We start from the raw sequence: 26812 nt of genomic DNA, 5'->3' as shown, positions 1-26812 counted from the left end.
GGGTAGAAGCAGTCTGAGCAGCCCTTTCGAAGGAGGTTTCAAGAGAAGAAGAGCAGTCCATTTCGCAAGCTGGACCATGGTGGTGCAGAGCATCAGAGGAGCAGGCGTTGGAGGGTGGAGGCGACATAGAGGTGGCCATCTTGCCATGGAAGAAGAGACGAAGAAGCAGCACTTGAAGAAGAAGGCGAAGAAGTTTTCCATCAGCACTACACCGCAAAAAACGCTGAACGACCGTCCTTCGGGACATTTGGTCAATTTGTTACAAATACAGAGAAGATTAGCATGGCCCCTGCATAAGGATGACACGCTTTACAAAGAGATTTTACCTGTTTTTTTGTCTGGGTGCTCAAGCAGCAGAGTCCTCTGCTGCTGCTGCTGCTGCTGCTTTCAGAGCTGCCTCCAGAGCTGCTTCCAGAGCTGGGGCAGCAAGAAAGAACTGTGCCAGGCTGTGTCGTCGGTTCGACTCCTGCCGGGGGCCTTCTGAGTTTTTCTGGTGGTTGTGCTGATTTTGCTTCGAACTGTGTATTAGTGTCTGTGTACTATTGAAAGACAGAGCTCTCTGAGCTGGGTGTGGCCTTTGCCAGTGTGGTCTATATACTTGTAGACGCATCCACTGAGAAACTTGGTGTTGTCGCCCAACATGCTGCTTGCCATTTTGAGCTGCGCATTGGTCCTGTAAGCATCGCTACTTTCAACCTGCCTGCAGATATCTCTGCAATAGCTGATGAAGTTGACAAGAATTTCAGCTTTGCCATCCACCAAATGCACAACTGTCTTTTGGTACTTGTTTGCGTCTTCTTTGTTTCCACCCGAATTCAGCCTTTCATATTCAATAAACAAAATCGATAGCGTCTTGATTTTCGGCATTAGATAGTTAATAGGAATGGTTTTGCCAGCTTTCTTGATTCCTAAAATGTTTTCATCTGTAAATTCAAACAAATTTGCATCAATTAGTTTAACTATACTTTCATTAAAGTCGTCACCATTGCTATCATCAACACTATTCAATTTCAAATAACTATTATTAATAATTGACAATAATTCATTAACACTCAAATAACTTTCAAACTCATTTATCTCAATCACCTCATTATTAACAGCAGCATTGTGATTTGAAAACGGAAACTTGTATAAAACTGTATTTATCAATAAATCTAGTATTTTATTTTCCTTTTGAAAACTCGTCATAAATTCATTGAATTTATGATAGTTTTTATTCAGTTTTAAGAAATTTTCAAAGTAATTTCCAAGAAATTTTAATATAATCTTGAAATTGATATTTAGAATTGGATAAAATTTAAATTTAAAATTCTTTTTAATCAATTTATTTATTTTAATCAAATTGTTGTTATTAATTAAAAATATTTCATTGATATTAATTTCATTAGTATTAATTTTATTAATATTATTCAATTTGTAATTATCTTTTAAATCTTTTAGATCACTTGCTATTTTCTCATCCTTTAAATCCGCTTCAATCGTATCAATTGGTGCTGTTGTCAACACTTTCAATAAAAAAAATAAACTTTGGCAATAATATGGACTTTCAATAAACGATTTATTATAACTTTTTTCATCAATGTCACTACTCAAATCAACTAGTCCAATAACCCTGTTCATTAAATCAGGATAGCTGTTAATTAAAAAAACCCTGACACCTTTACTAGAAATCGAATTGTCAATTATTAAAAACATTGACGTCAATATCAAATTATTCTCAAGATCTATTTCACTCGATGCTTCATTGTAAATCAAATCCAAAACAAACTTCAAATCATTCAAATTGTCGTACTTTAAATTGCTCGATAAATTGGCAAAACACACATAAACACCCTCTGTTATTGTTGAAAACAATGTTTTTTCATTGGATGCATCATCGTCCTCATACACTTGTTTATTAATCTCGTCAATTTCTATCAAATGCTTGTACAATTCGTTAATTAAGTAAATCAATGACGTTAACCAATTCCGTCTTTTATAATCAAATGATATGATCTCTGATAATATTTTCAATATTTGAGGAAATCCAATTAATATTCGGTAAATCGAAAACGATTCATCAGAATAATCACTCTCATATCCCTGGATCGCTACTGCTTTTCTATTTTCATTCAAACTGTCCTTAAACATTACTAAAATCGAAGATAAAATTCTCCTGAAAACATCAATCCAACTATCTAAAATTGTATAATCAATTCCAATGCACTGCTGTCCTTGGTTGAATTCAGTGTAATAATTTAGTAATTCTATAATGATTTGAAATTCTTGCAGAAAAAATGACAATAAACGAGTCGAAATGTGTAAGTGATCAACATTAAACATTTTAATAGAACTTAGTAAACAAGTTAATAACCGATAACGTTCAATAAGCAATATAACCAACTTTTTCCCAGTCTCGCTATACTTATCATCAATTAACACAATGTTTTTCAACAAGTGCAGGATTCGAAGTGAGATAACAAGAATCTGCTCATGGTGTTTGTCACCAGAACCTTGAGACGAAGCTCCAGACAAAAGTCTTTCGAGAAATGTCACCACATTCTGAACAAACACATTTCGCTCCATCAAATTAAGACGACTTGGATCACTATTAGCACAAAAGTTCACCAAGACTCGCAAAAGCTCCATTAAAAGCTCGTAGATATTGGTATCATCGTCTGGATGGGCGAAGAACAAAGCTGTATAAAAATTGAAATCCAGTACTATATCATCAATCACATCAAGTATCCTGGGGTGCAGTCGAAAGTCATCGTCGCTGTAACCCAAAAATCTAGCAATGTTGGTCAAGGCATCGAGATAGTTCTGGCGCAGGTTGTTTGATACCTTAGTGTTGTTGTTCTGTGAAATGCATAACAGCTTGAATTGCGTCAATGCAAGCTGGTTTTGTTTGGAAATAACCAAAGTCGCCATCCTAGAGTAGTTGGGAAAGAGGGTATACAAACCAAAGAAGTGCTGCTTCTTCTGCTTCTTCTGCTTCTTCTGCTTCTTCTGCTTCTTCTGCTTCTTCTGCTGCTTCTGCTGCTTCTGCTTCCTTGTTGCCACCTCAAACAGGACTCATTAGGGCTCTAACAACCCTCGGATGTGTTGAGCGGAACTGAAAACGTCTCACGTGCGCATTTTTCACCTGAAGTGTGATTTGGTTTTGTTTAAACACATTTTCTCTTTCGTCCCAATCAGTAGTTTTCGTTCTGGCTTGTTTGGCGTATTTTGTGTGTTCCTTCTATTTCGTCTGATTTTAAAAGATACCTTGACATCCTTTTATAGTCGAGGGAAATTGTTTTCCACTGCTCTATTTGACTTCCACTTTTTTTTTAGCTGAATTAAAACAAAGGAACGAATATTTTTTTGTCAGGTAATTTTCTTTGTTTCTCACTTCATTATGAATGGCCATACCAAGACCTATGGAGTCACAGATCCCATTTCTTTAGCGGCTTCAAGTGATGCTGAAAATAAACTAAACAATCAATTGATTGTTGAATTGAAATTGCAAAACTCCTTTGAATCCGAAAGTGAAACTCGTAAAAGAGTCGAAGTTCTTCAAATCTTGCAACAATTGGCTGAGAATTTTGTCTATAAAGTTTCAATCAGTAAAAACATGTCCGAAGGCATGGCCAAGGATGCTGGTGGAAAAATCTTTACTTTTGGTTCCTATCGATTGGGTGTTTATGGCCCAGGAAGTGATATCGATACTTTAATAGTTGTCCCTAAACATGTTTCCAGAGAGGACTTTTTCACTGTGTTTGATCAACTATTAAGAGAAAGAAAAGAACTAGATGAAATTGCTCCCGTACCCGACGCTTATGTTCCAATCATCAAAATCAAATTTTCTGGAATTTCAATTGATTGTATTTGTGCAAGATTAGATATCAGTAGAGTACCTAGTAATTTAACTCTTAGCGATAAAAACTTGTTAAGGAATCTAGATGATAAAGATTTAAGAGCTGTTAATGGTACAAGAGTTACTGATGAAATTTTGCAATTGGTCCCAAAACCAATGGTTTTTAGATACGCTCTAAGAGCCATTAAACTATGGGCTAAAAAAAGAGCCGTTTATGGAAATGTTTATGGATTTCCTGGTGGTGTTGCTTGGGCAATGTTAGTAGCAAGAATTTGTCAATTATATCCAAATGTTTGTGCTGCCGTTATTGTCGACAAATTTTTCTATATATTGACCCAATGGAACTGGCCCCAGCCTGTCTACTTGAAACCAATTGAAGATGGTCCTTTGCAAGTCCGGGTCTGGAACCCTAGATTATATGCTCAAGATAGACAACACAAAATGCCTGTTATAACACCTGCATACCCATCAATGTGTGCAACTCACAACATCACTGCTTCCACAAAAAAAATCATAACTAACGAATTAATTCGGGGGAGCAAAATAATGAATGATATCTCAAACGGTGTGAAAACTTGGAAGGATTTATTTGTTAAACATGATTTCTTCCACAAATATAAAATATACTTGGCTGTTGTAGCTGTAACAAGAGGCAATGATGAGCAGCATTTAAAATGGAGTGGATGGATTGAATCAAGAGTCCGTTTATTTGTCGGAAAATTAGAAAATCATAAAGGAATAGCTATGGCTCATCCATTCGTTCAAGATTTTCAGCAGTCCTTTTTAGTTCAAGGTGATAGTAAAAACAGTCATCTTGATAACGATAACGATAATAATAATAATAATAATAATAATAATAATAATAATAATAATAATAATAATAATAATAATAATAATAATAATAATAATAATAATAATAATAATNTAATAATAATAATAATAATAATAATAATAATAATAATAATAATAATAATAATAATAATAATAATAATAATAATAATAATAATAATAATAATAATAGTGATAATAATAGTAATAATGATAATATCAAAGATGATAACACACATCCGGAAAAACTCCTAAAAAGAAATATAGACCCACTAATAAGTATGTTAGGATCAAAAGAAGTAAATGATCTTATTGCATCAAATCCTACGATATATACCGAAATAACTGAAGACAATAAGAATAATCCAAATATAAAATCTATATTGAAAAAGATTAATGAAGATAATAACGATGCATCAAATAATAGTGATAATGATGAAAATGGAAACATAGCTACAAACATCAATGGCAATAGCCTGGAAAGCAATGAAAACAATTTGATTCAGAATGACAGTCTAAATATCAGTGTTGTTCATGGAAACACCCTTGAAAACGGCGATAAAACAGACAATTTGATAGACCATCAGTTAGATATTAATAAAAAATACGCTCAACTACACTCAACTACACTATACGTCGGGTTGGAAATAAACTTGAATAGCAATAACAACAACGCTGGAAATAGTGCCAATGGTAACAGCCCAGGTGAAAGGAAATTAGACATTCGTGCCCTATGCCAGGATTTTTACCTTGTCTGTCGCAGCCTCCAGGAGTACGATGAAACTACATACGATATTTCGATCAAGAGCATCAAATTGTACAACTTGCCAGATTTTGTGTACGATTTGGCCAAGGGCGAAAAAAGGCCTTTGAAGGGAAACAAAAACAAGAAACGAAAAAACGATAAAAACAGCAAAAAACCGAAAAAAATAAAAAACACTCTGAAAGGCAAAAACTAGCGATTGTGTAACCAGAGTCGATACCCATTTAGTTCCCGGCAAATCTCCAGGGCTCCCAACGATTCTTAAAAACTTTTAGTGCGTATTGATATTTTTTGATTTTATATCCCATCTATAGCTTTGTTAGTTTCGTATATACCTCAGATTTAATAAACATCATATGGCCGTGCTGGGATGCACAGCCCTGCGTGTAAATCTGGACACGTCTTTCGGCTTCGCTTCTGGACCAAGCTCTGTATAAAAGTAGGTATCCCGTGACTATCACGTGCAGTATATCTGGTCTAGGATGGCCAATCAGAGGCCAGCTTTAGCAAATACAAAGGCCTCCAGTTCAAACAGCGACTGTCGTTTTTTTCATAGGTGGAAAAGTGAGCAGATTCTGTGATTTAAGTTTTCTGGGAGTATATTAATATATCAGCACAAATCATTATTGCCAACCATCCACAGAACAACCAGTGGTAGTCCTGCTGACCCAGATTTCTTTCTTCTATATTCTAGTCTGTTTCTTTCTCCATATTCAACGCCAGTGCCCTCCACAATTATATTCAGAGTATGTTTGCACCTTTTGCCTTTTTTCTAGGAAATTCAGCGAGAAACAGTGAAATATCATTCAAAAAACTGTATAGACAGAAACATTTGAAAAATTAGACATTCAAACCAAAATCAATATTGCATTACTTGTGAGCATTTATAAAATAATTACCAAATGGTCCTTTGTTAGACAGATCGAAAATATTGAAAAATCCTTCAAAAAAGAGAAAAATCAACTCAAATTAATATGCTCTCAAAATATTATTGGTAAAAACATTTTCTGCTTTTTTTTAGATCAATGAATTTAGATAAACAATGCAGTCATCCAGATTGTGTGATTGTTTTAAACAGTTCAAATAATATAATCTAAATGAAAAATGAAAAATGAAAAATAAAAAATAAAAACAAAGAATTGAAAATTGAAAATTAAATTACTGTTTTTTAATCTTGATTTTCATCTAAATTTATACTAACAATTATTGATTGTTTTTTTGATCATATTTTAGAATGTTTGCTCTTCGTACCAAATCTGCATTCAGTGCTGCTAGGTTGATTTCTTCACCAGTCAACTCCACTAGATTTTTCTCCATCTCAAGATTTGTTTTAAATTCAAATTCCAACCCAAATACTCCAGTTAAAACTGCCAACTCTTTAAGTGAAGTTGAAGGTCCAGAAACTCTTATTGGTCCTGGTGCCAAACCAGACACTGTTCCAACCGATTTAGAACAAGCTACTGGTTTAGAAAGATTGGAATTATTAGGTAAATTTGATGGTATTGATTTCTTTGATCAAAAACCTTTGGATGCCTCAAGAAGAGGTACAATTGCTGACCCAATTGTTGTAGATTCATTCGATGATAACAGATTTGTCGGTTGTACTGGTTATCCAGCTGATTCCCATGAGGTCTTATGGTTAAATCCAACTGTCGACCAAGTCGCAAGATGTTGGGAATGTGGTTCAGTTTATAAAGTAAATAGAGTTACAATTCCACAAGCTGATCCTCACCACCATTAAATTGAAATTCAGAAATCAAATTGAAATTGAAATTGAAATTGAGATTGAGATTCAAATTTAATAAACTCAATTAATTTAATTTACTTTACACCAAATTAATCTGAATTAACCTGTATTAAACTAGATTTATCCAAGTTAACCTAGATTAAGCTCTTTTAATTTGTCTTTGATTCATTGTTTCTATCTTTCAATTTAAACGATATAATAACGATAGTCAACTGTACTAACCTTTATCTTTTATCTAACTCTTCAATCTTCAGCTTATTAAACAATCTTTATTTTTTTTTCCCCATTAATTTCAATTTTTCTTATAGTTTTCATTATTTTTATTTTTATTTTTATTTTTATTTTTATTTTATTTCTTTAATATATATCTGGTTTTAAATTATAAATATAATTATATTCTTAAATACAAATAAAAAACGTATAACATGTCGTGGCAAATGGTCACTTGTTCTATAATCTACCTAAAAGTTATATCAAAAAAATTATAATAGTTAATGAGTAATTTATTGATGAAATAGTTGTGAAATTTTTATATATTAAAAGATTACTAGAAATTCTTAAAAATAATTTAATATCCAAAATATCATTATTCAATCATAAAAAGAAAAAAAAAACAATTAGTTATAATTACAAAGTAATTAACAGAAAATTTAAAATTCAATTGCTTAGATTTTTTCAGAAACAAGACCATGTTTCCAAACAATAACGTATGGAGTAGTACCATCTTCACGATAGTTTAATAAGATAACCATACCATCTGGGTTCATAGACTCTGTGGTGTAGAAATCAAAATCTTTGAAATTCTTAATAATCTTTTTAGCATAAACAGAAGCACCCTTTTCGAAAGCTTTTTGTTCTTCTGGTTGATCAGCTAATTTAGCTTTAATAACCTTCATATAGGCTTTAAGATGAGTAAGATAACTCTTCTTGTCAAAACCAGTGGATTGTAAACGGAAAGAGTTAACAATGTTGTTAACAGTTTCAACACCATCTTCTAATTCTTCACCAGCATCTTCGGCAGATGGGTTAGCACCAATATCAACATCAGCACCTGGTTTGACTTGGATCATTTGACAGTTAACTTCGTAGACAACATTGTCGACTAAATTTAAGTCGTAGGCATCAGATAAGACTTCGTCGCTGGTAATAATATCTTTAAAAATAAGCATGGTGAATTATGATAATGGAGCTAAATAATAAACAAAAAATAATTCAATTGTTTGCTTCAACTTATAAAGTTTTTTCACATAACAAGAAAAAAGAAAAAAAAAAAAATTGAAAAATAGGGAATTTGAAGCTATCCGGGTAAATCAACCACGTGTTTTGAAAATTCTGCAAACAAACGCGACTGCGCGTTAGATGCAAATATCAATGGTTTAATGCATATATACGCGTGTTGAATTAGTTACCGTCATGGTGGTTTGTTTCTTCAAGGTTTTGGATCTTGAGGTGCTTTTGCTTCTTGAGCATTTACTGTTTTTGGTGTTACAATAAAGCAGGTATCTTCTAAAGAAATGCTTTTATCAATATATTTTACTATTTTGACATTGAAACCTCGTTGTTCGACTGCGTATTTCCTGCTTTCGTCGATAATTCTTCTCACTCTAAATCCAATTTTTTCTCTTTCTAGGACATTTAACCCAGAGGGATGATCATTAATATCATCATCTTTCATGTTGGGTCTTCTTCCACAAGTGGCCCAGGATGATAGTTTGATTAGTTGATTGAAATCTTTTTGATCAACGATTCCTAATTTTCTGAAATAATCTCTGGATTCAGGTAATAAACAGGTGTAATCACAACGATGTCTGCAACACATTGCAATAATCAAACCCGAGAATCTTTCTAGCAATAATTTGCTATTAAAGATACATCTTAATGTTAAATCAGTTGCAGCTCCACATAAATGTTTTGAGATTCCTATAAATGTGCGGGTTTGATTTTGATTTTGATTTTGATTGAAATTAGTATCGTTTTGGATGACCTGATCTAAACTTAGATCTTTGATATCAATTTTAATTCTTTTAATATATGGCTGAGAGTTGAATAGACTGTTTGTATTTTCATTAATGTTTTTAATTTTAAAATCATCAAAATCTTTTATCATTTTAGAATCCATTTTTAACCGGACAGGAGATCTATCGATTAATAAAAAATTTGGTATAGTAACATTTTTGTTATTGTTATTTAGTAGGGATTCTTGAATCGATGATTTTAAGATATATCTGGATAGCTCAGCTCTGCCACAACCAAATTCGATATAGGTGAAATTGGTAATGTAGTTGTTATGAGGATTTGGAAATAGATTTAAATCGATTAGTTGTTTAATTAAAGATGATTGTTGTAGAATGTGTTTTTGGTTATGCAATTGTTCGATTCTTTTTTCGATTATTGAATTTTCACGAAAGGTTTTAAATTCATTTAAAAGTGGAGAAGAATTGTAATTTTTAATATTAAAGTAAATTTTATTGACTAAATTGATGAAATACTCATAATTTATTTTATTTGTTTCATCATCATTAAATTGAACAAAGTTTTGGGTATTTAGGTTAAAGTCGTTAATAAACCATGGATCGGTATTTTGTTTATTTTGTTTGACTTTGTTACATTTAATTAGATGTTTTTTCAAGTCGAATTGCCAAACTGAATGTTTTGGATCAATTGGACAAGGAATTCTTTTATTGTCATTAGTATTAGTATTATTATTAGTATTATTATTGTCGTTAGTAATGTTATTATTGATTGAATTATTTTGATAGATTAAATGTTCAGCACAATAGGTGTTTTCTTTTTTTCTTGTCATTGCACATCTTCTATTTTTCTTAGGTAGTATATATTCACATTGTAATCTTTGTGATTTTGAATCAGTATTTTTTTTTAGATTATATTTTTGACGTTTAATTTTATTTTTGGATATATTAGTATTAGTATTAGTATTAGTATTAGTATTAGTATTAGTATTAGTATTAATATTGATATTGATATTGATATTGATATTGATATTATTGTTAATTGGATTTTTTTCAGTGGAATTGGATAAAGATCTTTTCAGTTGATTATTCAAGTTATTGTTATTATTTTTATCATTACTAATTTGATTTACATTTAAAGTTTGATTTATATTTGAAGATATCATTTTTATATAAATTTTAAAATGAAATGTCAAAAATACAAGGAAATGAAAAGAAAAAGAATTGAAAATTTTGGAAAAATAATAAATAGAAAAGACCCGCTACAATGGAAGAAATAGAAATATGCATGAATAGACAGTTGATTGCATTAACATGGCATACAATTTTAATTTGTAAGAAGTCATTTTTTAGTTGAGGTTGGGGAAAATATTCATTTAAATTGAATAAAAAGATTGAGAATAAACCACTTGGAAAAACAGTTTAAAGCAATAATTTTGGAAAATGATATAAAAAGAGGATGATTTTGTTTGATAAAAAATTAGAGTAAATTAGAATAATAGTCCGGGATGAGTCTAAGCAAATATTTAACGGCTAATAATAAATTGAACATTAGTAAAGTGATTGTCAATGGTGATAAACAACATCAAAGATATTATGTGGTTTGTTTGCTTAATAGAAGTTATATTGGAGACAAGTTAGGATTGATTTACGAGAAAGAAAATGCAGCTGATATGGTGAATGCAGAGGGACAACGAGACAAGGCGATTGAGCAGGAAAGGAAGGAGCAGATAGATATTGAAAATAAAGGATGGGAGCAATTAAAGAGATTCGGAGGAAATTGCAGAGAAATTAATGAGGATGAGAACAATTAGGTGGAAAATCGAGCGAAAAGAAAACAAGAAAACAAGAAAACAAGAAAACAAGAAAAAAGAAAAACAAAAATGATGCTTATTCATTAAAAACTGGGTTATCAGAAGAATATTTGTTTATCTCGAGACAACTTAAGTAATTGTCTGGAGAGTATTTAGCTTGAATAGCGCTGATTAGTGGTAATCGCAGAATAGAATTATGATGTAAAGTGAAAGTGATTCCATGTTTCCAACAATAGCATGCTCTGATAAGCAGAGCCGGAGATGGATGAAGGAACTCGTCTGACTCAGCAAGGCAGGTGCCGAAACAGTAGGGGAAGTACCTTAAAAAAGGGTGCATACATCCTTGCACACACACAGACCATCCTGTTCAAAAACAAAAAACAGGTGATTTCCCACACTTTAGCGCTCACGTCAACGTCAAATCAGAACACAGCACCGAGCGCTCTCTAATTGAATACCGGAGGTGTGTTATCCGTTACCAATGGCGTTTTCTGTTGTCTTTTCTATCGCATTTCCTGAGCCATTCCCAAAACATTGCCAATGGCACGATGCCAGCGAGCAGAAACAGCTTAAATACTTCCCCAGGGACTGGCTTTTCTGCTTCCTGCTCTCGTCACAGTCTCCATTAATTCTCCGCCAAACATTTCCAGCAATTTTCTACTATGAGCAGTGCTTTATTCACAATGATACGCCCCATGGTCTCCAAAAACAACGGTGTTGTGAGGAATGCCAAAGACAAGTTCCTTCGAGACATCAAAGACAACAACAGTAACAGCAGCCATCTCTCTATGCTCCCCTCCTCCAGCTTTACAAACTTGTTTCCCAACGTGGAGCCCTCCTCGCCTCTCGTTCAGAACTCGCCATTGCTTCTCAGATCCAGCCAGACACACAGCCAGATAGAAAGTGTGGAGGACTTGGAAACAGAGATACACAAGAGGTTTGCCGGTCTCGTCGTTGCTGAGTTCAACAAAGCTGCTGGTGCAGGGCACCTTGACAGCAGAGTGGTGCACACACTCTCTGACTTGGAGAGTGAGGTGTGTGCGAGTATACTCGTTGGCTAGTCCACTCTAAATCTCTTATGCACTTCTCGCTTTTATTTTTAGTTAGATATCTCTTATGCCCACGTTTACGCCCATTCCCGCATGTTCCCGATTATTGCCGTTATTTTATACCTCTCTTTATACCTCTTTTATACCTCCTTTATACCTCCTTTATACCTCTTTTATACTACACATTTTCCGCTTACATAAGCACCCACTACTAGTCACTTACTGAGCACGTGATCATGGTCCCAAAAGGGCAATCTCTGTTTACGCCAGGAGATACTTTTCATCAAAGCTGGAGGGCGCTTTGATTTGCCAATTACTTTTATTTTGAGGTCGTAATACTCTCAAGACCTGTTAACTTTTGCTGTTGTTTTCTTGCACTCCTCGGTTCTGTTCTGCTACTCCATTTTTTCTGCAAAATGGGTGACAACGTCCAGCTTTTCAATCTTCCCTATATCGAATTCAACTTTACTTTTATAAATACTGACTATTTACCTGACTTCAATTACAAACTATACCTAAATGACATCAACAACTTTATAAACAACAACATCAATATCTTCGAAATATTTGCCAAAAAATTCAACTTGAACTTGAACTACTTGAATTTTTACACCGATGACAACGACAACAACACCAATACTGATGATACTGACTCCAAAATTAATAGCCCAAATAGCGACAAAAAAAATTACAGGTTAATTGATTTGCTAAATTTCAAAAACATCCTCAACATTAACCAAAACAACATCAAGATTAAAATTAATTGCTACATTTTAAATCACTTGCAGATTAATAATTTTCATTTGTACCAGTCTTTAAACAATGACTCAACTTTCCTTAGATTTTATTCTCTAAATAACTCAAACAATTATTTAGACAACCAAAATCAATTTCAAGACTACAACCAAAACACTATCACCTTACGATTTCTCAATAAATTTAACAACACATCCCTTGATCTATCAAACTCCTCTTCTCACTCCCTTTCTAACCCAGCTTCTAACATATCTTTCAATCCAACCTCTTTCAACAAATACTTACCAATATCCTCCCCTGACTTGAATTTATCTTTCAAAACTGATAATAAAAAACCAATTTCCTTCAGTTTGAATCTGATCATTCAGTATTATTTCAAATACTTATTTGTCATCACCAACTATTCCAATTCTTTGACCAACTTACAGAATTTATCTTCACCATCTTCATTAAATTCAACCGATCCTTCTGTCTTAGTTTTTAAAAAACGCTATAAAAAATTCTTACATTTCATCAGACAAAATTTCAAGTTTTTCAAAATTTACTACAAATTCAACTGCATTTTAATCTTAGATAACAATTTCAACGAAATTGATCACCAAAGTTCAATATCAACAATAAATAGAATCACCTCAAAAAACTTATCCTCTTTCTCAAACCTAGAAATTTATCCCATAGAATTTAACGAATCCTATACTCTATACGATAATAAACAAGTCTATAACTCAAATGATTACGTTATTAAAAACTCTCAAAAAATCAAATCCTTTTTAAAACTACAAAACTCAAATTTACGTTCTCAAAAAAAATTCTCTTCAATATTAAATAAAAAAGTTTTTGATTCAAATTATTCAAATTTCATAAACAAACCCAATAAAAATTATACCACCACCACCACCACTACTAACAACAACAACAAACCAATGAGTAAAAATAAAAACTTTTTAGTCAAAAATTCCTTTGACATTTTAAACTCCTTTAACAACACAACCCAACCAAATGGCACCTCTAAAAGACGCTCTAGTAAAAACAATAATGAAAATACTTCAGATCAAAAGCCAAACCCAACTCAAAAAAATAGCTGGGAATTTATTAATCTAATTAATGACATTCTCAGCAATAACAATGGTTCCTCTTCCAAAAATTTTGATGATGTCGGCGTCAACATCAAATTAAATCATCCAGATTATACCTCATCCAATAATAGATATTCCACTGAAAAACATCAATTACCAGATCCAATTGTCTCAAAAGATTCAAAAGGTTCAAGTAGCTTTATAGCTCTTTCTAATTCTAATTCTGATTCCAATTCCGATTCCAATTCTAATTCCAATCCCAATCTACGTTCAAAGTCATCTTTTAGAAATTATTCGCACCAAAAGACAATAAACGTCTCAAAAAGATCAAGATATAATTCAAGTTCAATTTCAAATCCAAAATCAATATCAATATCAAGATCAAGATCAAGATCAAGATCTAGATCAAATCCAATTTCAAATTCAAAATCAACTTCTTCAATTTCTCAAAACAAGAATTTTATTTTTATTGATGATTCTGATTCCGACTCTAGTTTTGAAACAGAAAATCAACTCAAAATGAAACCTGATACCCCTATTGAAACCAGAAGAATGTCAAAGAGAAACCAATCTTTTTATAGAAAATCAAAAGATGATACCAAATATACAAGTTTAGCTATTGACTTAACCGATTCTGATTCAGAAAAACCTTCTTCCGAATTAACCCCTCAACTTGATGAAACTCAAAAGGTTTTAAAAAAAGAAATTGGTTTTTCCAAATTAAATCCCAAGCAAAACTTCAAACAAAAATCTATTGCCCAACAACTTTCTGATTTTACTTCTTCCTCTTCTAATGAGGACGATTTTGATTTTATAACTTCCCTTCCTTATTCCGAAAATCAACCTTCTAGAAAGAAAAAAAAACCTAAAAGGTATTCTCCTACAGAAAATGAAAATGAAAATGAATCTACTAAAAATATTTTACCAACAATCCGAAGAAAAATCGCCAAAAGAGATCAACTTGATGACCAAAATAATGATAAAGTTTTTCAACTTAGTAGTAGCAATGAAAGCTCCAACGACTCGGGTTTCAATAAAAGAAAAAAGCTAGATTTAAGTTCAGATGATGAAAATTCAAATTACTATGGTGATAATGACGATGATAAGGATAATAGTAAAGCTGATCTAGCTTCCAATCACATAAGAAAGAGATTAAGAACTGCCACACAAGAAAATCAAAAAAATAATTTTGTTGAAAAAAAAGCTGATGTGGTAATTTTGTCTGATTCTGAGGTAGAAGTGTTAACAAACAAGAATTCAAAAATTATAGATACCGAAGCTACACCCCATCCTCAATTAGAGAAAAAAGATAGCTCTATTCCGAAAATTCAACACGAAATGAACCATCAACCGCCTAAGTCGAGACGAGGTAGAAAACCCAAATCAACTACCCAAAATAGGTTTTTGAACAGAAAGATCACAAGAAGATCAACAAAACAGAACGAAAAACCATTTTCTCATAATAAGGTAATTTCTGATTTTGAATCTGATGAAGATTCTAATGAAGATTTTACATTGATTTCATCTACTATTAAAAAACAGGACTTGGATGGCAATTTGACGAGAAGATTAAGAACTTCAACCATTTTAAAGATTTCTCCAAAGAAATTAACATCCAAAAAAGGTGAAAATTTAGAAAAAAATAGAAAGACGGTTTTTGGAAGACCAAATATTAAATCAAAAGATTTGAAGAATGTAAAAGATGAAAATAATAAACATTATGTTATTAACATTGAAGATAAAGATGAGGAAGACAAATTTGAATCATCCACTGTTGAAATAAATAAAAATGATGACTTGGAATCAGAATTGGAATCTGAAGAACATCGTGTTTCTGAAACTAACATTAATCAAACAAAGAACAAAAGAAAATCAAAGCGTAAAGAAGATAAAGAGGATAAAATAGATAAAGAGGACATTGAACTAAAGAATAAATATGTTATTGTTTCAGAAGACGAAGTAAAAACTGATATTTTTGAAATCAACAATCAACAAAGAACTAAATCAAAAAACATACAAAATAAGGATAAAGAAAACCATAAAAGTGATACAACCGTGGCTGTTGAGAAATATATTAAATTATCAAAGGGAAGAAAAATGAGCACTGGAAGGATTAAAAAGCCTATTTCTAAAGGGGCAAGGCATTCTTCAAGATTGCAAACAACCGCTAAAATTCAAAAGAAAAGTGGAGAAATTATTGATATACTGGATTCATCAAGTGAAGATGAAAATAATGAAGATGAACTTCAATCTAAGGTTAAGATTGTTAAATCTAAATCATCAGAAGGTTTATTTGTTAGCGATGAATCAGAAGAAACTATTAATGTGGATGATGTGACATCTGCAAAATTGGACGAGCCTTCTGTTGTGATTAAAGCCAAAGAGGAATCTATTATCACTGATTCAAGCCCAGTTAACAATGAAAAGACCATAAATGAAATAAAGCTAAAATCATTTGTTGAAAATTCTCCAATTCAATCTTCTTTTACTACCAGTGAAATTTTCAAAGGATTTGTTAGTAAGATAGTTAGTAGCTTTCGTCCTAGATCTGAAACCTCTATTTCATCTTCTATTAACGAAAACCAAAATAAAGCTGAAACGGAAATTCAAGAAAAAATTGATGAAAAGGTTGATGAGAACGTTCAAGAAAAGGTTGAAGTTGAGAAAAAAAATGTAGACAATAAAAACTCCTTCAGTGATGCCAGTATGGACGAAGTTTTTGTTGAAGCCTCAGAAATAATTACTTTTATTTCTTCAGATGAAAATGATGAGGGTTATTATCAGAAACTGGATTTAGTTTACAATGAAGATGAAATTTTTATTGAAAAAACTCAAATGTTTTTTTTTGAAGAAGATGCTTTCATTCAAAGTTCTTTAAAAGACGTTGCAGAAAAGATTGAAAACTCGGATAAATTGGTTTTTAGTGATAAAAAAGTCAATGAGAGTAAAATTTTGTCTGAAGTAAACAATAATCTTGATAGGATAAAAGTTGATACTGAAATTGAAAAAAAGAACGAAGGGGAAACAGTTGATAAGTTGTCAAGTGAAAAAAGTATTGATAAGAATCCAGAAAATACCCTGGATTCAATTTCAGATGATGTAGTAAATTCTGAAAAAGAAGAAATTAAAAATATTATTAATCAAGCTTTGAAAGTTGATTCAAACAAAGAAAGCTCTGAAAACGATGAAAACATTAAAAGCAGAATTTCTAACCAAGATTTTACTCTAGAAAAAATTAATGGAAAAACAAGTGAAAAAGAGAAAGAAGCTATTCTTGATAAAATTGATATTCAAAACTCAAATATCGAAAGTCACAATGTTCAAAATGCTGATGAAGAAAAAGATAATGAACAAAGTACTAATAACAAAAATACTGAAAGACTTACTTGGGAAAAAATTGAAGCTGAAAATGAAACCGATGAAAACGAGAAGAATGAAGGAGGAGATAATCAAAACAAAAAGAATGAAAAAATTACTGAAGAAAAAATTAATCAAAAGAAAGGCGTTGAAAATATTACTGAAGCGGATGATGAATATAAGCAAGCATCTGACTTGAAAAGCTCGGAAACAAACAACGAAATAGATGAATTTATCAAAAATAAAATCGATACTACAAACGATAATATAGTTTCCAACACTAGTTTATCAGATGATTATTTTTTTATCAGTAAAAATGAGGAAGCAGAGTTGTTTCAGGCCATTTCTAATGATCTTGATATTACACAACCACCAAAGCAAAAACCGGCACAAAACAATATTGGCAATGGTATCGATTTATCTAGGAAACTAGAAAACTCGATAGGTGAAACAAATATCCAAGGTATTGAAAATAACGGAGTTAAATTTGAAGATAAAACAGTTGAAAATAATGAAATATTTGTTTCCGTTTTCAGTTCTCAAACATATAAAATGTTTGCTGAAAGTGATGAAGAAAATTTTGAGATTTTAGAAAAGGATTGATAATTATTTATTTTGTTTAAAGAGAAAAACAAACATGCTGGAAATTTGAGTCTAAATTGTATTTTACTTTGTTATTACTTAGCCAAAGATTGGATTGTGCTGATTTTGTGATATCTTATTTAATTACTTTAAAGAAAGAATTCACATGTCTCTGTTTTTACTTTTTTTTGTTTTGATTTTATTTATCTTTTTAATTGTTTTGTATTGTATTATTAATTTTTTTTCTTTTAAAGCATCATGTATAATCTCAATTTATAATAATAAAAGTTTTATTGATATCATATTTAAATAAATTCATTCATCAGCTAGATTTAAGCCATTTGATGAGATTCAGAATAAAGGAGCAATAACTGATATTCATTTATTAGCTTTTGTTTTTATTTATTTGAGAAGAAAATTGAGGCAATTAAAAATCAAACAAAAATAAGTAAAAAAAAGAATATTTGAAAATCAAAAAGAAGATAATATATAGTTAAAAAACTAAATATAAAATAATAAAATAACATTGTAATAAAGAAGGTGGACAAAATTTTAAAATTAAAAATATTTTAATTACACACTAGCTACTTTGAAATTCTTGCATTAATAGTTATAGGAGGAGATTTGGGTATTTGAGAATGATCAAATCTGTGGTTATTAGTATTGTCACTACTATTAGTAACATTAATAGTGTTTTTGCCAATTAAATTGATTAATTTCTCATTTTTATTTTCATCATCATCATCATTATTAGCAGTAACAGCGGTGTCAGTGGCATCATTATTAAGATTATTGATATTGCTGTTATCATTATTGATTTTATCGATATTATTATCGATGCTACCATCAATGCTACCATCAATACTGGCATCAATATTTGCATCAATATTAGCATTTATATTATTTAAATTGGATAAATTTAAATTATCATTACTGTTGATTTCATCATCAGAATTCAAATTTATACTTGCACCTGCAAATGCATTAAGGTTAGAAGTTGGAGAAGATCCAACTCTATGGTTTAAAGCTCTTGAACTTGATGAAGAAATTGAGTTATTTTTCTTTCTGTTTGTATATCTTTTTGTTGGTATTTTAACACCTTGTTCAGCAAAAATAGTACTTAAAGGGCTTGAGGGCGTAACACCAGGAAACTTTTTAGCACTATAAACAGTGAAAGGTTCGCTAAAAGTTGATTTTAAAATTGGAATTGACCAATTCATTTGATTTGATGAATCATCTACTGGAGAATTTGGAGATGAGGGCGAATCATTACCTAATGAAGAATCAGTAGATTTTAATAGGTAGTAAGGAGAAATTTTAAAAAGACAAAACTTCAAAGTAAATTTACCTTCAATTCTAACGGACAAGTCAGGGAAAACAAACCATAAGCCCCTGGTATTACTGGTATCGTTTAATTCTAGAACATTTGAAACAGTATTACCAATTAAATTTCTAGTTGGGGAAGTTGGGTCCAAGACCTTGTCGTATATTAAAGTTGAATGAACATTTGGGATTTCTGGTTGTTCATTATCAAGACTATTGATATTATTATTTTCATTGTTATTAGCATTATTGTTATTGTCGTCGTTAATAATAGACATGACGTTGTTATTTGCATTTTCAAGTGCATTTGTCATTGCTACATCATTTTGAATATTAGAGGCTCCGTTATTGGCGTTATCATCATTGTTACCATTAACATTGCCATTACCGTTTCTATTGACTTGGTCACTATGGTTATCTTGGATATTTAATTGAGATTTGTAGTTGGTTAGATTTGTGTCTATTTTGTCTAACAAGTTGTCGTTTGAAGTAAAGATATTATTATCGTTACTATCATTACTGATTTGGTTGTTGTTACTATTATTAGTATTGTTATTGATATCGTTAGTGTTATCATTAGTATTACCGTTATTACTATTGTGACTATTGGTAAGACTGTTGAATTTATTGATATTATCAATATTTTCCATATTATCAATATTAGTCATGTTATTGCTAATTATAGTGTCAATATTGCTCATACTGTTATTGTCGATCTGGTTTTGCAAATCATTAAAGGTTTTGTTTGAGCTAAAATCGTTGTAATTATAGCCATTTTGGGCTAATTGATTTAATTGAGTCAAATGGCTCAAATGATTCAAATCATTAGTTAAAGCGTTGTTCAAAGAATTGCTCAAAGAATTGTTCAAAGAGTTATGATTTAATCTTGGAACTGACTGCGATGAAGTTGATTGGGTTGAAATGATAGACAAGTTAATCTTTTTATCGGCGTTCCATAACTCAGCTACAAGCATATAATTTAATCTGTCCTTAATATGATATAGGTTGATTGGAGTGTTATCGTGTTTGTTCAAGATAACGAGCTGGATGCATGGTGGAGGAGAAATTTGTCTTCTATCTTTGTCTCCAAGGCCACACATTCGAGCCCTTACAGGCTGCTGGCCAATTATTAGTTGATAAGCATAGTCCTCTTCACAGACAGCAACAACAGAGCAAAGTTAGTTGATAGACTCCTTTATTGATGGTTAGAAACCCATCAGCATCGCAATCACAGTGACAAAAAGTAGTGGGAACAGATGCAGACGCCAAACAGTGAGGAGGCAGCACCAGCACAGCAGCAATACATACCCTCAGATAGCTCATTCATCGTCAAACAGCTGGCAACACTCTCGAATCAGACGTAGTCAGATACTTCCAGCTGGCAGTGCTTCCTGTGCTTCTTCTGCTTCTTCTGCTGGGCTGAGGACATCCTTCGAGGAAGGAACGACCCACCACATTGGTTGCAATGGTCACAAGAAATTAGTCACGTGTAATTCGCGTGACATACGCGTGTAATAAGTCTCTATATTATCTAGGATAGAACACGAGTCTATGGTTATTACTGGGTTCTATCTATATATTATTATTGGTGAATAATATGTATTTAGCTATTTATATTAAAACTTATTCCTTCTTGTTCTTTTTCTCTTTTAATTCCTTGTTGAATTCCTACTCTTTATATATTGATATTTCTATTAAACTTGGGGCAGTCTGCTTCAAGAACTGAAACACTATTTGTGACGAGTCCCTTTTGAATTGAGTCTTGCTTTGATTACCTAATAAAATCATGTGTCATAAGAATTGCACACGCATGACCACATTTGCCACTGTATTTCCAGAATGGTGTTGTAGCAGTGTTGTGGCGGAAGAGTCAGCTATAGTATGGTGGGTTTATTGCTTTTGCTGCTTTACTGTCGACATATAGGAGTGGCCTTACTTCTTGCCATCTTTCTTGTTCTTGTTCTTACCCTTTTTGTTAGCACCACCGGCTTGCGCAGCATTGGTCTTGTTTTTCTGGCTCTTTTTCTTCTTGCCTGTCTTCTTGGTCCCAGAAGAACCACTATTTTCCTTCTGCATCGCCACTCCAGCAGAGACAGAAGCTGCGCTCTGTAAAGGAATTGGAGCACATGGTATCTCAGCTGGTTTTATTCCAAGTCCAGGATTTCCAGCTGAATTGCTAAAACCGCTTTGAAGAGCATTTAAACTGGCATTGATACTGGTGCTTGCCAATATGTTCGAGCTAGAGATATCGTTTCCATCTTTATTCTTGTCTTCATTTCCACTTGTAACTTGTTTTTTACCAGTATCTGTATGCGGCATATCATCAACTATAAGTTCTCCTCGCTGTTTTCTCTTTAGTTGATTGATTTCCTTTAAATAATACTTTGTAAGAGTCTCGAGATTCTCAACCTCCTTCTTGAACACATGAATCAATTTCTCTCTTTTTTGAATCAATTCTTCCCTTTCAATTTTTTTCTTGTTTAAATACTCATTTTTCAAATTTTCTATTTCTTTATAATTTTTATTATACTCAGCTAAATTTCGGTTTTTTTTACCTAAAAACTTCTCTTTTTTAGCATTGACTGCTTTTAATTCATTATTTAATTTATTTATTTGTTTTTCGTATTCTCGAACCTCACTATCTTGCTGTTTTTCAAAATTTTGAAATTTTCTTTGCAATTTCTCAAAATTAAATTTCTTTTCCAAATATAAATCTTGTAAATCATTCTCTTGATCTCCTAAGTTTTCCTCTTCCTTTTCTAAACGCAATGCTTCAGCTTCTAAGACACATTCTTCATGTTGTAATCTTTCTATCTTAATAACTGTTTTATCTGTTGTTGATTCACTTTCAACTCGAGATTTCAATTGATTAACTTCACTTTTTATTCCGTTAATCATTTTACTTGACTGCTTTCGAATGTTTTTCAATTTATTTCGATTGATATTAATCAAAACATTTGTGGTCTTCAAACTTTGTTGTAATGTATCCAATGGAGTCAATTTCTTATTAACAATTAATTCGTTATTATTGTTATCTCCATTTGAACTATTATTGCCGCCACTATTGCCACTATTATTATTGCCACTATTCTTATTAGTCCCTAATGTGCTAACTGTATGAGTAGCTAATAATAATTCTACTGTTTCTTCTTTATTATCAATAATATTAATTTTCTTATAATTGGGCACTAAATCAATAAATTCCAAGTCATATTGAATATTTGGACCAAGTCCCCCAACAATAATCAATTCGTTATTATTAAATGACCCACTTGAAACTTGTCTCCAAATGACTTTATTAACTTTCACAATTAAATCATTTATAATAATATCATTGATTTGAACTCCAATTGTCGTTTCGCTAATAAAGCAAATAAATGATCTGATGGTTATATCTGGTAAAACATAGTTTTCTTTAACTGTAACTGTTTTTTCATTTTCCAATTCATCGTCCAATGAGGTTTTACCCGAAAATATGTCTGGTCTTGTGAACATTGATTTTGTTGCTGCAACTAATGACCACAATGGTTGGCTTTCTCTAATCTGTGCTAATTTTTTATTAGATTTTCTAATAATAGGAGACAAGTTAAATGGTAATGTACAAAAATTTTCAAAATTAGTTGCAACAACTGTAGATGTTGAAAATAAATTGTTAATTATAGACTCGTTAATTTCGTTTTCATTCATGTTATTATTACTTGGATATGCAGCAGGTGCCAAATCATTTGAATCCGAGTTTTGATTATTTCGTTTTTGATTATAATTTTGTGCGATATTGTTTTCAGTCTCACAATATTTTCCATTCGTTCTATTATTAGCATTGCTATTGTTGCTGTTATTGTTGTTGTTATTGTTATTTTTGTTGCTGTTTTTGTTATTATTATTGTTATTAATATTGTTATTATTATTGTTATTATTATTGTTATTATTATTATTATTATTATTATTTGAATTTAAATTTTCGTTAATATTTTTATTATCAGAGCTATTTTGTTCATTTGCATTATTTGGGTTATTATTACTAGATGAAGATTGTTTGTTCAAATCACAGTTATCATAAGGTAGTCTTAGATTAGCCACCTCATTTGGAATTTCAATATTTACTTGTTCATCATTATCAAAATTATTAAAGTTTGAATTAATAATATTATTTGAGAGTTGATTTTGAATTATATTAGATAAATTTATACTATTATTGGAGATGTTATTATTGGAAGTGTTATTATTGGAAGTATTATTATTATTATTATTATTATTATTATTATTATTATTATTATTATTATTATTATTAATTAATCCCTGAACTTTTGACAAAGGAGATAAAGTCGATAACTGATCTAAGGATTGAGAATAAATTTTAATTAAAAAGAAATTTCTAATACCCGGAGATATTCCAAGTAATAAAGCATGAAAGGATAAGCCAGAGTATAGATGAGAAGTTATGAAAAAGGAGGCCTTCCAATAGGACTTTGAAAAATTCTTAAAAGAAAACCAATCAAAAGAAAAACCAGGAATATTTGTGGTGTCGTTAAGTAAAACATTTGTAGCAACATTAATAGTCGTGGTAACTATTTGAGTATTTTGAGTAATTGAAGTTATATTTTTGCTACTGTCAATAATAAAATTATTACCGTTATTATTATTATTATTATTGTTATTATTATTTAATAAATTATTTATAAAACTTAATATAAAATTTAAACAATTTTCAAAACTTAAATTTAGACTATAATTTAAGTTAAATAAGTTTGATTGAAAAGAACTATCTAAATCCTTTAAAATTTTAAAATAATTTAAATAATTTTCAATTAAAAAACTGAAAAATAAATTTGACAATTTTTCAAAGATTATGATTAAGAGAGAAGTCAAAATTGCTCTTAGAAAGAGACTTTTGGAACCAGTTAAAGATGAAGCTAAAGTTGATTTTGCCAATAAAATTATAAATCTAATTATCGAAGGAGGACATAGATAGTTTAAAATTAATGATATAGTTATGTCGACTAACAAAGAAAAAGAAGCAGGAAGCAATAGAGTTTGAAAATGGTTAATTGGACTTATACTGCTAGTTGTGTTTGAGTTCTGTAAAGTGGACAGGTTATTATTAGGATTTGTAGCATTTAAGGGAGGTGAAGGGGGCACTATAGATATGAAAGGAGCTTGTAAATTGTTAGTATTATTGGTGCTATTGTTACTATTGTTGCTACTATTATTAGCAGTAAAATTAGTGCTGTTAGCATTGGAGGAGATGTTAATGTTACTGGAATTGCTGATGGTGGTACTACCAGTGTTGGTATTAGTGGCTGTGGAAGAGCTTGACAGATTTGACGACTTGAAGGAAGTGCCCAATAATTTGGCAACAATTGCTCTTGAAGAAGCCGACAAAGCATACAAGCCCAACAAGATGCAACTCAAGGATTGTGGGAAACAGATAAATATCAAAGTAAGAGCCATTGTGTCAGCTAGAGAATGACCAGGTATCAAGGTCTCGGTGAGCTCCATATTGCTGCTGGCATTGGTGGATGTGTTAGTGTTGGAACTGGCAGCACTCGCACTGGAAGACAAGGAGGTTGTTATACCATTGCTGTTGGTACTGTTGTTGCTGGCAGAGCTGCTGTTGTTGGAAGAGGCAGTCTGGACGTTCATGTTCACCAACCAGTTCTCTAGAAGAGGTTCTTTGAGCTGAACAGAAGTTGAAGCATTTCTGTGTCTAGCTCAGAAGAGTGACCCGTTGCACTGGCGTTGAAGATGTGTGTCACATGTGTGGTTTCAATGCAGTTATACTGCACAATGCAGTATGTGGGGTGTCTTCAGTTGCAGCTCGGTGCGTGTGTCATTCGAGTTCCATCGCAATGGATCTTTCTTAGGACTAAGCTGGAAGGCACCAGCTGTTTTTATCGCTTTGTTTGGTTCAACCAGAGCTGGAGCTGGAGCATTGTATCAAAGAAGCTGCAACTGTTTTTGCTACTTGCTGTTTTTGCTGTGTGAGCTAGATCTTTTGTTTGTACTGGGAAATGTCTGCGCCAAAACAGTCCAGCGAAGCTGACGACATGTTGGATTTCCTTGATTCCCTTCCTGACCATAAGGATAACTCTGCAACTGCGATCAAAGCTGATGGTCCTGATGATGATATATTAGACTTTTTGGATGAATTGACACAAAATGCTGACAAGTCAAAGTCTTCTTTAAAGCCGGTCAAGTCTTCTCTTGTTCAATCTGCCAATGATTCCTCTTCTTTATTATCTCAAAAGAGAAAAAGCGAATCTGAAATCACAAAAAAAGTTGAGTTTAAAGAACCTGAAATCGACAAAGAAGAAAAAAAACCTCTTGACGAAAAAAACAACATTACTGAAGTTGAGAAACCTGAAAACAAAGTTCAATTGGACCAATCCACTCCCGAAGACACCAGAAATGACAACAAGAACAACAACAATAACATAATTGTCAATGACCCAATAACTTCCTTTTCAAATTGGTGGGGCTCATCAGGTTCAAAGACTGTTAACTCATTTTTCGATAGTGCTTCTCATGCAGTTGAGGACTTTTCTTCAAAGGCAAAAGAAAAAATCATTGAGACTGGTTCTAAATCGTCAACTCAAATGCCCAACCCTGATCAAATTTCAAGAACAATAGAAACCTCAACCGAAAAAGTTGGAGGTTTTCTAAACTCTTTTGTATCTCAAATTAAATCAACAACTTCTCATCTATCTCAGCAACAATCCTTTAAAACATATTATCAATACGACGAAGTTTTAAAAATATATCTAATTAACGATCAATTAAAAAATTTTAATTATTTTAATTATTTGGTTTATAAAAATTTTAACAAGGTCTTGAGTCAAGTTCAAGGTTCTATTTTAATTGAAATCAACAACAATTTCTCAAATTCAAATAACAATGAAAATTTCAAATTAATATCTTTATTAGAAATGGCTAAATTATATGATGACGATTCTGATTCAATCAAGAAAAAATTAGATTTCTTCACTGGTAGTGATTTAAATGCCGAAAAATTATTAACCGCTAACATTGACGATGGCATTAAAACTTTAGCTACTATAAATAAAAATTTATCAACAATTGAAAAGCTTCAACAAAAGGAAATAAGTTCAAGACTATCTCATATTTTTATAACTGTAATTCCAACAGTTTCTGGTACAAATAATTTAAGCCAAGAAAATTTCATTAAAATTAAAGATGACGATAAATCTAATTTCCAATTTCTATTTATCTTAAAGGATTTAGAGCATGATATAACTATTGAATTAAAAAGTCAATCTTTTCCAATAAAATGGGCTTATTGGCTAAGTGATTCCCCTAATCTCACTCTAAATGGTGATGATAATCAGCAAGTAGATCATGAAAACAACAATTTAGAAGATTATATTGACCAAACTGATTGGGTGAAAGACTGGGTTAAAGATGGCTTGAATTTATCGATTGGAATGTTGGCTCAAAATTATATAATCGAAAGGATGGGCTTTTAAACTGTGGTTGTTTTTTTTTGTTTTTTTTTTGATTTCTTTCATATTGGTTTTACTGAATGAGTTTTTCTTTTTTCTTTTTCTTTTTTTTTATTCTCATTACTTTACTGATTTATTGTAGCTGATTTAATTACACAATCTACTTTTTATTTTTATTTGAATGTTTTTTATTACTTGATAATGACTATATACATTTGTGCCTCAATACAATTTAGTAAGCATAATTTT

At 31.5% G+C, this 26812-nt stretch overlaps 12 protein-coding genes across 12 annotated transcripts; 7 read left to right on the top strand and 5 right to left on the bottom strand.

Moving 5' to 3' along the window:
- Positions 1–506: 506 nt before the first annotated feature.
- On the bottom strand, positions 507–1342 carry ASCRUDRAFT_74518 (uncharacterized protein). The gene has a single exon (XM_020192720.1). It carries the CDS (start codon positions 1186–1188, stop codon positions 526–528), a length of 663 nt encoding a protein of 220 aa, XP_020049438.1. The 5' UTR covers positions 1189–1342; the 3' UTR covers positions 507–525.
- Positions 1343–3379: 2037 nt separating this feature from the next.
- On the top strand, positions 3380–5625 carry PAP1 (polynucleotide adenylyltransferase PAP1; the record flags this gene model as incomplete). The annotated part of the gene is made up of 2 exons (XM_020191594.1): positions 3380–4631; positions 4892–5625. The coding sequence occupies 2 exons, from the start codon at positions 3380–3382 to the stop codon at positions 5623–5625; spliced, it is 1986 nt and encodes a 661-aa protein (XP_020049437.1).
- A 1038-nt stretch (positions 5626–6663) lies between these two features.
- COX4 (cytochrome c oxidase subunit IV) lies at positions 6664–7170 on the top strand (the record flags this gene model as incomplete). Its single annotated transcript, XM_020190304.1, has 1 exon — positions 6664–7170. The coding sequence occupies one exon, from the start codon at positions 6664–6666 to the stop codon at positions 7168–7170; it is 507 nt and encodes a 168-aa protein (XP_020049436.1).
- A 487-nt stretch (positions 7171–7657) lies between these two features.
- On the bottom strand, positions 7658–8447 carry TMA19 (Tma19p). The gene has a single exon (XM_020192719.1). It carries the CDS (start codon positions 8343–8345, stop codon positions 7842–7844), a length of 504 nt encoding a protein of 167 aa, XP_020049435.1. The 5' UTR covers positions 8346–8447; the 3' UTR covers positions 7658–7841.
- Positions 8448–8461: 14 nt separating this feature from the next.
- Positions 8462–10355, bottom strand: TRM13 (tRNA:m4X modification enzyme). The gene has a single exon (XM_020192718.1). It carries the CDS (start codon positions 10310–10312, stop codon positions 8606–8608), a length of 1707 nt encoding a protein of 568 aa, XP_020049434.1. The 5' UTR covers positions 10313–10355; the 3' UTR covers positions 8462–8605.
- A 128-nt stretch (positions 10356–10483) lies between these two features.
- ASCRUDRAFT_127304 (uncharacterized protein) lies at positions 10484–10998 on the top strand. The gene has a single exon (XM_020188972.1). The coding sequence runs from the start codon at positions 10655–10657 to the stop codon at positions 10958–10960; it is 306 nt and encodes a 101-aa protein (XP_020049433.1). The 5' UTR covers positions 10484–10654; the 3' UTR covers positions 10961–10998.
- Positions 10999–11459: 461 nt separating this feature from the next.
- On the top strand, positions 11460–12223 carry ASCRUDRAFT_127302 (uncharacterized protein). Its single transcript, XM_020188971.1, has one exon. It carries the CDS (start codon positions 11623–11625, stop codon positions 12019–12021), a length of 399 nt encoding a protein of 132 aa, XP_020049432.1. The 5' UTR covers positions 11460–11622; the 3' UTR covers positions 12022–12223.
- A 202-nt stretch (positions 12224–12425) lies between these two features.
- Positions 12426–14046, top strand: ASCRUDRAFT_68895 (uncharacterized protein; the record flags this gene model as incomplete). The annotated part of the gene is made up of 2 exons (XM_020191593.1): positions 12426–13925; positions 13951–14046. 2 exons carry the CDS (start codon positions 12426–12428, stop codon positions 14044–14046), a joined length of 1596 nt encoding a protein of 531 aa, XP_020049431.1.
- A 314-nt stretch (positions 14047–14360) lies between these two features.
- On the top strand, positions 14361–17801 carry ASCRUDRAFT_68894 (uncharacterized protein; the record flags this gene model as incomplete). Its single annotated transcript, XM_020191592.1, has 1 exon — positions 14361–17801. The coding sequence occupies one exon, from the start codon at positions 14361–14363 to the stop codon at positions 17799–17801; it is 3441 nt and encodes a 1146-aa protein (XP_020049430.1).
- A 343-nt stretch (positions 17802–18144) lies between these two features.
- ASCRUDRAFT_74510 (uncharacterized protein) lies at positions 18145–20703 on the bottom strand. The gene has a single exon (XM_020192717.1). It carries the CDS (start codon positions 20201–20203, stop codon positions 18365–18367), a length of 1839 nt encoding a protein of 612 aa, XP_020049429.1. The 5' UTR covers positions 20204–20703; the 3' UTR covers positions 18145–18364.
- Positions 20704–21035: 332 nt separating this feature from the next.
- ASCRUDRAFT_68892 (uncharacterized protein) lies at positions 21036–24746 on the bottom strand (the record flags this gene model as incomplete). The annotated part of the gene is made up of 1 exon (XM_020191591.1): positions 21036–24746. One exon carries the CDS (start codon positions 24744–24746, stop codon positions 21036–21038), a length of 3711 nt encoding a protein of 1236 aa, XP_020049428.1.
- A 190-nt stretch (positions 24747–24936) lies between these two features.
- Positions 24937–26655, top strand: ASCRUDRAFT_74509 (uncharacterized protein; the record flags this gene model as incomplete). The annotated part of the gene is made up of 1 exon (XM_020192716.1): positions 24937–26655. A coding segment is annotated over one exon (1170 nt), but the record flags the coding sequence as incomplete, so codon positions are not given.
- Between the last annotated feature and the right edge of the window lie 157 nt (positions 26656–26812).

The sequence above is a fragment of the Ascoidea rubescens genome (genome assembly GCF_001661345.1).
Source record: "Ascoidea rubescens DSM 1968 unplaced genomic scaffold ASCRUscaffold_2, whole genome shotgun sequence".
In the NCBI taxonomy this organism is placed as follows: domain Eukaryota; kingdom Fungi; phylum Ascomycota; class Saccharomycetes; order Ascoideales; family Ascoideaceae; genus Ascoidea; species Ascoidea rubescens.
Note: the sequence above shows the minus strand (reverse complement) of the source record. Positions and strands in the feature narration are given on the sequence as shown.